The 12,059-nt window shown below is 40.3% G+C and overlaps 1 protein-coding gene across 2 annotated transcripts in view; it reads right to left on the reverse strand.

The window, feature by feature from the left end:
- Positions 1–12,059, reverse strand: part of enc2 (ectodermal-neural cortex 2) — a 46,783-nt gene that overhangs the window by 13,405 nt on the left and 21,319 nt on the right. For both annotated transcript variants that reach the window (XM_057837120.1, XM_057837119.1), the window contains one exon: positions 107–270. In XM_057837120.1, coding sequence (XP_057693103.1) covers positions 107–270 — 164 coding nt within the window. The remainder of the gene's footprint in view (positions 1–106; positions 271–12,059) is intronic.

Below are 12,059 nucleotides of genomic sequence, written 5' to 3' on the forward strand. Positions count from 1 at the left end.
CAATGGCTCCAAATAATTATTGATTATAAAAATAGTTGTCATGACAGATTGATTAGTTGATGATTGATCAATAAATTTCGATAGCCTTTTTATCAACATAACCTACCTGCTCCTCTTGTCAGCCATTACTAGTTCTTCACATGCGACAGCCTCCAGGAGATATTCAGATGGGAGGAGAGCCAACCTTATAGCCCCAAGCAGCTCTGGTAAATGGTGACGACGATTATCCACGTCATTTCGAACCCATCTCATTACAGAGTTAAAGACAACCTACAAATGAAGTACAGAAAAAAGTACAAACAGAAACACAAATGACTACAGTGTATCACAAAAGTGAGTGTACCCCTTGCATATCTGCAGATATTTAAGTATATCTTTTCATGGGACAACACTGACAAAATGACACTTTGACACAATGAAAAGTAGTCTGTGTGCAGCTTATATAATAGAGTTAATTTATTTTCCCCTCAAAATAACTCGAAATATAGCCATTAATATCTAAACCCCTGGCAACAAAAGTGAGTACCCCTTAGAAACTACATCCCTAAATCTCAAAATTGAGTACTGCTTGTCATTTTCCCTCCAAAATGTCATGTGACTCGTTAGTGTTACTAGGTCCAGGTGTGCATAGGGAGGAGGTGTGTTCAAATTTGTAGTGCAGCTCTCTCACTCTCTAATACTGGTCACTGAAAGTACCAACATGGCACCACATGGCAAAGAACTCTCTGAGGATCTTAAAAGACGTATTGTTGCGCTACATGAAGATGGCTGAGGCTACAAGAAGATTGCCAACACCTTGAAACTGAGCTGCAGCACAGTGGCTAAGATCATCCAGCGTTTTAAAAGAGCAGGGTCCACTCAGAACAGGCCTTGGGTTGGTCGTCCAAAGAAGCTGAACGCACGAGCGTCACATCCAAATGCTTTCTTTGAAAGCTCGTCGCAGGAGTGCTGTCAGCACTGCTGCAGAGATTGATGAGCTGGGGGGGTCAGTCTGTTAGTGCTCAGACCATACGCCGCACTCTACATAAAATTGGTGTGCATGGCTGTCACCCCAGTAGGAAGCCTCTTCTGAAGACTGTACACAAAAAAGCCCACAAACAGTTTGATGAAGACATGTCAACAAAGCACATGGATTACTGGAACCATGTCCTATTGTCTGATGACATGAAGATTAATTTTAGGGCTGTCCCAAACGACTAATTTCCTCCCGATTAGTCAGCTGACTATTTTTACGATTAGTCGACTAATCTAATTTTTTTTTTTTTCTTTTTTACTATAATAATGAAATTTTTGTTGAAGCTTATTAATTTACAAAAAGCATTTTGGAACACCTAAATTCTTTATTAACGTATAAATAAATAACATAAATATCAATAATAAATCACAAACAATGAGGTCAAATGCTGCTGGCATTAACTAGTGCGAAAAAAATGTAAACGGAAACACTAAGACTTCACCTCTTCAACAGGAGTCAAAACAATTCTTACTCTTTTTGTGGTACGTCATTGTCTATATTCAGGGGTGCACATAAGTGGTCCGCATGCGCGCATGCGTACTGGACATAGACAAACGCGCTGGCCCTTTACGGCTTCCATACGCTTTTGCGTACCGATGGCTGACCACTGTATTTGCGGCGGACACGAGAAAATAACTCAAAATGTCGAAGAGGCAGGCCACACTGCGTAATTACTTCCGTGTTCCCCCACCCCCGTCAAAAGACAGACAGACGACAGAGACGTCACCGGAGTTACCAAAAAAAAAAGGACTTTTGCTGAAAAGTGGCTACAGGAGGTACCATGGCTAGAAACAAATGATGCTCGCACGGAAATGCGGTACAAAATGTGCCGTGAGAATCCCAATGTCGCCGATAAGAGCAGCGCATTTTATGTAGGATCAAAGAATTTCAGCCATCCAAACTTTGAAAAGCACGAAAAAAAATAGGAGAGCATGTGGCAATTAAGCAAACTATCGATGTCAGACAGGACCCCACTCGCCCTATGGACAAGTGGCGGAATAGGGCGGAATAAAGGTAATGAACAGCGACATGCACTGACAAACGTGTTTTTGCTCACATTTTACAAAGCTAAACATGCACGTTCAATGAGGTCTTATGAGGAGGACATCCCACTTTTAAAAAGGCTTGGAGTTAATGTGGGAGCTGCATAATGCCCTTTATTTTGAATTGGTGCGTTTATGTTTATTTCTTTACATTTCACTTCAAAGTAATGGCAATTTTGTTGTGCCAGTTGATGTTAATCAGGCATTAATTGTTAATATAATTAATTAAAGTTAATTGGCTCTAAGTAAAGCTTGTCATAAATTTATCGCAATAGGCGGGTCGGCTCTCAAGCTCAATGAGGACCAAGTCACATCTCCAGGTCCTCTTCCGAGAACCTGGGCAAAAAAATTATGTGCACCCCTGTCTATATTGTTCTAAATGTTAAAATGAATTGCAATGTCCCGGACAACCATTTTCAGAATACTTTGTGTGAGTTCAGATGCTTTTTCTGGTGTGCATTCCGCATTTTTGGGGGAGGGAAAAACTGTTCAACTTTTGTTTGTTTTAACCTGAAAATAGATCAAGTAGAGGGCACACTGAAATATTACCACAATTATTTTGAATGAGAGGCACACATACTCGCAGTAACAAAAATTAAATATATAGTATTAATTAATTTATTTATTTAAATATAATATAATACTATATGTATATACACAATGATACTTCATAATATAAAGTAATTAACATTAGTGCAGTCATGGATTACAGTAAGCAGGCCAGTGCTGTTTCCATATATATTTTTATTATATTAAGTATATACAGGATATATGTATATATTTTCCCCAAGGGGGAGCTTCCGTGATCCTAATAACTGTAATAATAATTTAAAAATATATATATAACTATATATAATATATATATTAATTATTTTATTAAATAAAAATGCACGTTGATACGACGCACATAAAGGTAACTTCCATTTTAAAAAAAAACAGTTGTATGAAAGTTGTATGGACTTACAATCCGCTAGCTTGTTGTTTCTTGTTTCCTTCGAAAATTATACTTCGGTGACGGCGCTTCAAGTGTTTGTTCATAGCCAACGTGCTACTGTGGTATGCGAGCTCAGCTTAGCAAAGAGTACACACAGTGGCACCCTCCATATTTTCCTTGAAATAATTCCAGGTTCTTGCTATTCTGGTCCGCTTTTTTGGCTTTATGCCACTTTCACGTGTCACGAATTCTGCCCTGTTTGGTAATTGGTGGTGTTTTCAACTCCTCGCCTAGTGAAGAGTGAACCGGCGATTCACTTGGCTCGTTGTCGTCGGTTCGTCCGATTTCCTCCTCAGGAAGGTGGCGGCGTGCATAAAAACACCAAGAAGCGTCGGATAGCTCTTTTTGGATACTTTTATTGACCAAAACAAAAACGCGGGGGATGCAGCCACTGAACTCCGCGGTATCAGCGCACTTTCCCAACTCACCGATCTCGCTCCCTCTCTTTTGCTCGCCCACTTCTTCCTCTTTGCTCATTCTGACAATGCCCGTCACATTGGAATAACAGCGGCCCCCTTGGGGGTGCCAGTAACAACCGCTTGCATTGCGAGCGCCTGCCATTCTAAACTTTATCCGCATGTAATTTTTTTAAAAACCCGTCATTACCCGTCAACGGTATGTTTTGCCTGTCGACGCATTTACGTCATCGATGACGTCGACTAGTCGGGACAGCTCTAATTAATTTGTTTGGTTCCGATGGTCTCAAGCGTGAGTGCTGGCGACTATGTGAGGAGTACAAAGATAAGTGTGTCATGCCTACAGTCAAGCATGGTGGTGGGAATGTCATGGTCTGGGGCTGCATGAGTGCTGCAGGTATTGGAAAGTTGCATTCCATTGAGGGAAACATGAACTCCATCATGTACTGTGAAATACTGCAGCAGAGCATGATCCCCTCCCTCCAGAAACTGGGTCGCAGGGCAGTGTTCCAGCATGACAATGTCCCCAAACACATCCCCAAGATGACCGCTGCTTTACCGAAGAGGCTGAGGGTAAAGGTGATGGACTGGCCAAACACGTCTCCAGACTTGAACCCAATAGAACATCTTTGGGGGATTCTCAAGTGAGAGGTGGAGGTGCGCAAAATCTCAAATATCCGACAGCTCTGCAACGTCGTCATGGAGGAGTGGGAGAGCGCTCCAGGTGCAACCTGTGAAGCTCTGGTCAACTACGTGCCCAGGAGAGTAAAGGCAGTTCTGGATAATAGTGGTGGCCACAGAAAATATTGACAATTGACATGTTGTATGTTAATATTGACAACTTTCACTAAGGGGTGTATTCATTTTTGTTGCCAGGGGTTTAGATATTAATGGCTATATTTTGAGTTATTTTTAGGGGAAAATAAATTAACTCTATTATATAAGCTGCACACAGACTACTTTTCATTGTGTCAAAGTGTCATTTTGTCAGTGTTGTCCCATGAAAAGATATAGTTAAATATCGGCAGATATGCAAGGCATGTACTGTCATACAGTATGTTCACAATACGTGACATTTTCATATTGTACGTATTTAAGGAGATAGTACCTTTTCTCGTAGGCACGTCTAACTGTTTGCATTATTCTAATACAGTTAATATAATCAGGGAATCGTATCGTTTCTCGTATTTACTATTTGACTGTTTGTATTACTCTAACATAGAGATGTCCCGATCCGATATTTGGATCGGATCGGACGCCGATATGGGCAAAAAATGCGCATCGGTATCGGATCGGCCGACACGGGAAAAATTCCGATCCAGACTTCCGATCCAGTTTTTTTGAAAATCCGGTCCGGGTTTTCCAGCGCACAGATATACATAAACCATTCCAGTTTTTGCTTTGGTTTCCCTAAAATCCGGTCCGCATTTTACGGCACTCCTTCAACACACTAGACACTACATTACCGTCTCCCAATTTACCGAGAGACTTTATCGGTAAAAATGTCAGCTGTGCGGGATCATTTCACCTTAAAGGACGACAAAAACAAAGAGGCAGAGTGCAACATATGCCACAATAAAGTCAAGCGTGGTGGTAAAGCTGTGAGACGCAACTAACACTGGCAGAAACTTTTGCTATGCGTGACAAACTGGCACTCGACAGTCCCAAAGCCCAGGGAATAACAAGAGTAATTGCCGAAGAATTCATTCTGGATGACGAGCCATTATCTCTCGTGAGTAAAGACGCACCATCCAACACTTTTATGCTGCATTCCAGAGAAGTGGGAAGTCGGATTTATCCCACTCGGATGGGACCAGTTCCGATCTCAAAGCGTTCCAAGCGAATGTAAACAACAAACGTGGCTGATCGCGACGAGGTGTTTTTTATTTTGGCCATCCAAAGACATTTTGACCTCCAGCGAACCTGCCTTCCTATAAGCGATCAAATAGTAGAGGAAAGACGACGGCTGCGTTATTGCCCACACTGTAAACTGCCTTTTTTTTTAGTTACATCCTTTGCTGATTGTCAATATAAAAACATAGCACAACAAAGATAATTCACTGTATGAGAAAAAAATACATGGCGTCTCAAATAAACTTGATTTACTTCATTATTGTGTTATCATTCAATACGTTTTCTTGAGCGCCATTTAGTCCAGTGACGTCAGATTGAAACAACTTGGAAGTTGGGGTAGTTATTTTTTCTCCGACTTCGCGACTTGGACCTCCCAGTTCGAGTGGTGTTCCAATTATATTTTCCTAGTCGGAGGCCGGAAAAGTCCGACATCATCTTTGTTGTGCTGTTTTTATATTGACGATCAGCAAAGGATGTAACTAAAAAAAGGCAGTTTACAGTGTGGGCTATCACGCAGCCGTCGTTTTTCCTCTACTATTTGATCGCTTATAGGAAGGCAGGTTCGCTGGAGGTCAAAATGTCTTTGGATGGCCAAAATAAAAAACACCTCGTCGCGATCAGCCATCATTGTTGTTTACATTTGCTTGGAACGCTTTGAGGTCGGAACTGCTACCATCCGAGTGGGATAAATCCGACTTCCCACTTCTCTGGAATGCAGCATAAACATCATGCTTGTCTAATAGATACCATATGTATATAGAACTAGATGTAAAATGACAGACTCGACGCCGTTAGCAACACATGCATTGAAAACTACGTGCGTTAGTAAACAGCCGCCATCTTAAAGCAGAAGACTTCCCTAGTAGGCTGTTGTGAACCTTCCAAGCGAACTTAATTAACTTTTTATCTAAAATACTCCTAAATCGGCAAAATCTTGACTTGAATCTATCCCCTAAACAGTTTTAAAACTTTCACATGTCAAAAGTAGACAGAAGGGAAATTATGGAATAAAGAAAGCAATTTTAACAACTTTAACAGTTGATTCGCAAAATTAAATTAATTAAATGTAGTTTAAAGCTGCTGATACAGAATGGGGACTTGAGTGTTTTATTTACTGTTATAAAATGTTAACTTGATACTGAAATAGTAGTTTATTTAAACCTGAGAGGCTTTTTATACAATTTTTATAACTAATGCACGAGACATTAAAAGCATCTAATAGCTTAGGAAGTTTGTGGGATTTTCCACTGACAGTTCATAATATCATTTGCACGTTTTACTGACTGACTATGCCATTTCTGTTTGTTATTTAGAATCTTTTGTGTTTTTCACTGAATAAACAGGTCAGTTTCTTGTTCCCAACCATTGTGTGTTATTCAAACTCACCTAATTCAGTTGGCTAGTTGTTATCAAGAGTACTAAAACCCTTTTCAACATGAGTCTGACAACTAAGTAAGGAGGCTAAATAACTTTAATACATGCTCAGATAGGTCGGTATCGGTATCGGCCAGTATCGGTATCGGATCGGAAGTGCAAAACAATATCGGTATCGGATCGGAAGTGCAAAAACCTGGATCGGGACATCCCTACTCTAACACACCCAATATAAAATAAAAAGCACTTATACCATAGTTTAAGGAAAGCATAATATAGGGCATAAAAGAAATACAACGCCATCTTATCACGGAAGTCCAACGTGTGCGTCATGAGCAAGATTGACGCTGACAAGCCCACATCTGCACCACCAACTCTCGGAATCGGCTCTCCCGGACAGTCCAGAACAAATGGCGAGACGCCCTGTCCCAATACAAGAAACACCGGAGAACCTGATATTCAATGGATAACACGTCTGATAAGACTCCAAGAGCCCCTTTGACGCTGAGGTGACAAAATCACCCTAGTTGCCCTGACAACAGGAACTCCTGAATCCTCCTGTCCAACCCAAAAACAGACAATAATCCCAAACACACCCTTCTTCCTGCCCACGGCCGCCCAGCGAGAGCCATCAATAGACAATGTTTAACTAAGCGTTGTCATTTTTCTCAGGAACCTTTTGTTGATGTTTGATATGGTGATCTTGGAACAAGTTTGCCTCCTCGCCTGAGTGTTTCGCCTTTCTGTTTGATTGCTGTCGACCCGAATAAAACTTGTTCTCAGTGAGCCTTCTTTAAACCTTTCAAAATGGAGTCTGTGCAAAGGGTTAAGACTGAGGTGACAGCACGGAGTTTGGCCTTCTGGCTGGGCGGCCCAGCTCGTTGGACCTGTGCCAGCCGTGTCCGGCATTTCGGCTGGCGTGATTCCGGCGGTCTGGCTTCAGTATTCAGCTTGCATCGTAGCAGTGTTTAGGTCTTGTCACTCATGTGAGATGTGCTGCGCCTCTCCCTCACGCTCCTCACTGGAGTTTAGGATGTGTCTAAAGCTAGGCTGTGCTCCATCTTACATGCATAGAAACACTGTAAGATTAGTTTTCTTACCTTAGCAAGAGAGAATATGCAATGCTGCTTTAGCCTTTAAAGGTCTGTGCCAAGAGATCATCAGACGCTAAATGTAACTCATAGCGTTATCATTAGCTTCAGAATGGCAAGCATTTCCTTAAAACACTTGGCTTTTCTGTTTAATAAGTCTAGAGGAGAGCCAGTTGGTGAAATGGCATTTAGCCAATAGCCCACTTCAGCTGTTGTTTGGTAAATGAGCAATTACTGGGAAATACTGATTGCTTGCAACTACTGGCTAGACTGTAAGATTTTTTTTTTTTTTTAATTAAAAAAAACATTGCAGACTTCCCAGAGTCAAACGCTTGGACAACATTTTTTTTCGTTCAGTTTGTGGCTTATACGTGGGTTTAATTGAAAATGATCCTGCTGATGTTGATGACTGCTTTTCCTGCTGAGTGTGTATTATCATCACCAAGTTGGCGTTGTCCTTGTAGACGCCACATTATGTGCTTGTCTGTCTATGTTCATTTGCAAATGTTGGAAACCTTTAATTTATTTTTGGACTCAAACTTTGGAATTTTACAGACGAATTTTGAGCAACTGTCGACTAAAAGTAGACGAAGACGAACACATTTTGAAATGACTAAAATATGACTCATCAGTACTTTCGTCCAAAAGACTAAGACTAAAAGAAAAATTAAAAGGGCTACCAAAAACAACAGTGGACTAGATGCACTGCCACATGATTTGAGCAACATAGCCTTTAAATAATTTAGTCAGATTGCTTCACTGACTCAGTAGTTTTCTCACGAGCAACCACCAGCTCTTTTGTTGCACTCATGGGACAGGAAAAGTCAACTCCCGCTTATAATGTGTAGGCAGACAAACAGGCTTCCACTCACTTCACGACTAATGGCAAGTAGTAGCACTTGATTAAATCAACGACATTCAAACTTGCAGTTTCAAAAGAATGCAAATATCACTTAATAAAAAACTAAATAGCATAACTAGCAATTAATGGAACAACTCGAACACTGACTAAAGAAATAATGAGCACAGAACATGAACTTTGAAAGGTATTTATAGCCTCAGCACCACATTGCATGCTGGGAGTAAAGAATTGCAATATTTTGGGACGACTACCTCACATGAATTCACATTCAAACATTCACATGAATGAGGGCGTGTTTTCACGCTCAGAGGACAGAACACGCTCTCACAGTTGGACATGTGCCAATTACTGGTTTTAAGGTATACCGTGGTATGAAAACGTCAAGGTTACAAAACAGGAAAAAATTTCCGTCATACCGTCTCTGCAGTATTAGCTATTTTTTATGTCTCAAAAATGCATAGAGAAATCCCTTGCTTGCAGCTACAAGGCTCAACCCTCCCCCACCGGTTGTTGCTAAGAGTCAGTGCATCAGCTGTGCTACACGACAGCTGGAGGAGGTGAAACTCCTTACCCCCCCCATCGATGAAAACGAAATCGCTGGTATGGGAATATTTCGGCTCCATAAAACTTATAGATGGCCGCGGCTTAGAGGCGGAGGTCCAACTGACATGTAAAACATGTTTGCAGAGGATGGCTACTGAGGAGGCAATACCTCCAATATGATTTCACATTTATACAAAATTAAAAGTTAGCAAACACTGTTTACCACAACTTTTCCTACCAACTACGAGAGTCAACTCCAGCGTGTTTGGTGTGTTTAGCGGTGGCAAAACATGCTGTTTTTTTCTCGCTGGCAACTGTATTTGTTGAGAAAGAGTAGTGTTTAATGTAAACATGATACGAGTCATACACAGGTGCTTTATATGGAAAATAATTCAATTTTTTTTTTTCTGATGGCAATAATGTTGAGCTGTGGCTGTGGGTTTAGGCTTACCAAAAGAACTGCATTAATTTCAATTTTATGTAGAATACATATACTGGACTGTCTCAGGAAATTAGAATACACAATATTCTAATTTTTTGAGACAGTCCTGTGTATATATACAGGACTGTCTCAGGAAATTAGAATACACAATATTCTAATTTCCTGACTGTCTCAGGAAATATATATACACAGGACTGTCTCAAAAAATTAGAATATTGTGTATTCTAATTTTCTGAGACAGTCCAGTATATTTATTTTAACCTAATATTATACTTATGTTCCAATGTGCTCATGTTTTGAAAAATAAAACTCCAATGGAAAAAAAAAAAAAAAATCCAGATATGTCAAAGTAACACATTTTAGAGCTGTTATTGCAATACCGTGAAACCATGATATTTTGGCTTAAGGTTATCATACCGTCAGAATATCATACCGGCACATGCCTAAACACAGTGATTCTGGCTCCGGCGCTTGGAAGGGCACTAATGCTAATTATTAGTAGAGGCGTGCGAAATTTCGGATACAGATTATTCGCGATTCGGCTGTGGAAGATTCGAGAACGATTCACAAACATCCAAATTCCGATTATTGAATTATACCAGCTAAAGCGGAAATAAAACACAGTCAGCGCAGTCTTCAGGACGCAATGAGGAATGACCGAGAGTAAATTAAATGTTCATCTCATGCCACTAGATTAAAAAAAAAAAATCAATAATACCTGACTGCGGCCGTCTGCTGCTACAAACAGCGCCCAGTTGCTAGTTGCTACAAACATACGGCAACATACGGCTATGGTAGATATCACATATATCTAGAACTAGATGTGAAATGACAGACGACGACCGTGTTAGATCACATACCAAGAACTTGATGCGAAATGTACAGACTTTCTCGCGCTAGTAAACAGGCGCCATCTTAAAGCAGTAGACATCTGTAGAAGGCTCTGTTGTAGCGAACCTAATTACTTTTTATCTAAAAAAAAAAAAAAAAAAAAAAAAAAAATCGGCAAAATCTTGTCTCGAATCTATCTTAAATGATGAAACAGTTTTAAAACTTTCATGTCGAAAGTAGACAGAATGGAAATTATGGAATAACGGGAGCAATTTTAACAACTTTAATGGTTGATTCACAATATTAAATTAATTGAATGTAGTTTAAAGCTGCCGATATAGAATGGGGACTTGAATATTTAAATAGTTGTTTGTTTAGCCTGAGAGGTTTTTTGAACAATTTTGGAACTAGTGTACAAAAAATTAAAAGCGGGGGTGGGGGGAATTGTTTGTGGTGCATCAATAATTGATTTATAATCGAATCGGAGCCTCTGAATCGTAATCGAATCGTTATGTGCCCAAAGATTCCCACCTCTAATTATTAGCATAATAATGATCATTACAACAGTGTTGACTGCAAGTGGCAGCAAAGGTTGACTGTTCTCCCAGGGATAGTGAGCTGTGATAGCCAAATTAAGCTTCTTGAATGAAGCTTTGCAGCCAATTTGTACTCCAAGTGCAACCAAGTAATTTTGAAGCCCGAAAGCCGACAGTGTTAAGAATTCTGAATGTGAATGTGCTTGTGTTTTTACATGTATGAAATGCAACAAGTGCCATCAGGATAATTTGTTAATCATTTTTAATTTGGAAATAATAGCTTTCCCACAGTGTTCGGCTTTAAAACGTTTCTTGGAAAGTGTTTCACTAGCAGTAGATTTTCATTTCACCAACATTCTTCATACACAAATCCACAAAATATGAGATGACAGGCGATTGCCATTGCGCTTTGTGGCTGCTTAATTAGGCTCGAGCGTATGACATGGCACTCGCGAGGTTTCCGCCGCTATCGCCATTTTGGAAGCGAGAAACATAAACAGTGAGGCATATTAACACAGGTCGCTCTTTAGAAATGGTTGGAAATTATTGTGCGGTAAAGAATTGCAACAACCGATCGAATAGAAAGGAGAATGTACAGCTCGACTTAACGCCATTGAGTTTCTTCCGGATCCCTACATGGAGAAAAGGCGAGGGAAAGGTCATATCTGAACTTACCAAACGTCGAAGAATGGCATGGGTGGCCTCGATCAGAAGGAAGGGCATAACGTTTGATTCTCCAGTTACACACAGAGTTTGCTCTATGCACTTCCACTCCGGTAAGTTAATTTCATTTGTTTACGCAAATTTCAGTAACTTTATGCCCTGGCCTGTTGTTAGCTATAGCTACAGCTAAACAACTAGCATGCAGACATGTGCATTGTCTTCATAAGACATCATTCCTGTCGTTGCTAAATGAAAAAGCTGTAATATTTTGATGTGAGAGAGTGGCAAAGAATTTGTACACAGGCTACATTTTCTGCAACAAAAAATTTGTACATCCGTGGTCACAGACTAATGTAAACACACATTGCCTACCTTTGCTAGAAAGATGGTGTTGC

Source organism: Corythoichthys intestinalis, chromosome 5, assembly GCF_030265065.1.
Source record: "Corythoichthys intestinalis isolate RoL2023-P3 chromosome 5, ASM3026506v1, whole genome shotgun sequence".
NCBI lineage: Eukaryota > Metazoa > Chordata > Actinopteri > Syngnathiformes > Syngnathidae > Corythoichthys > Corythoichthys intestinalis.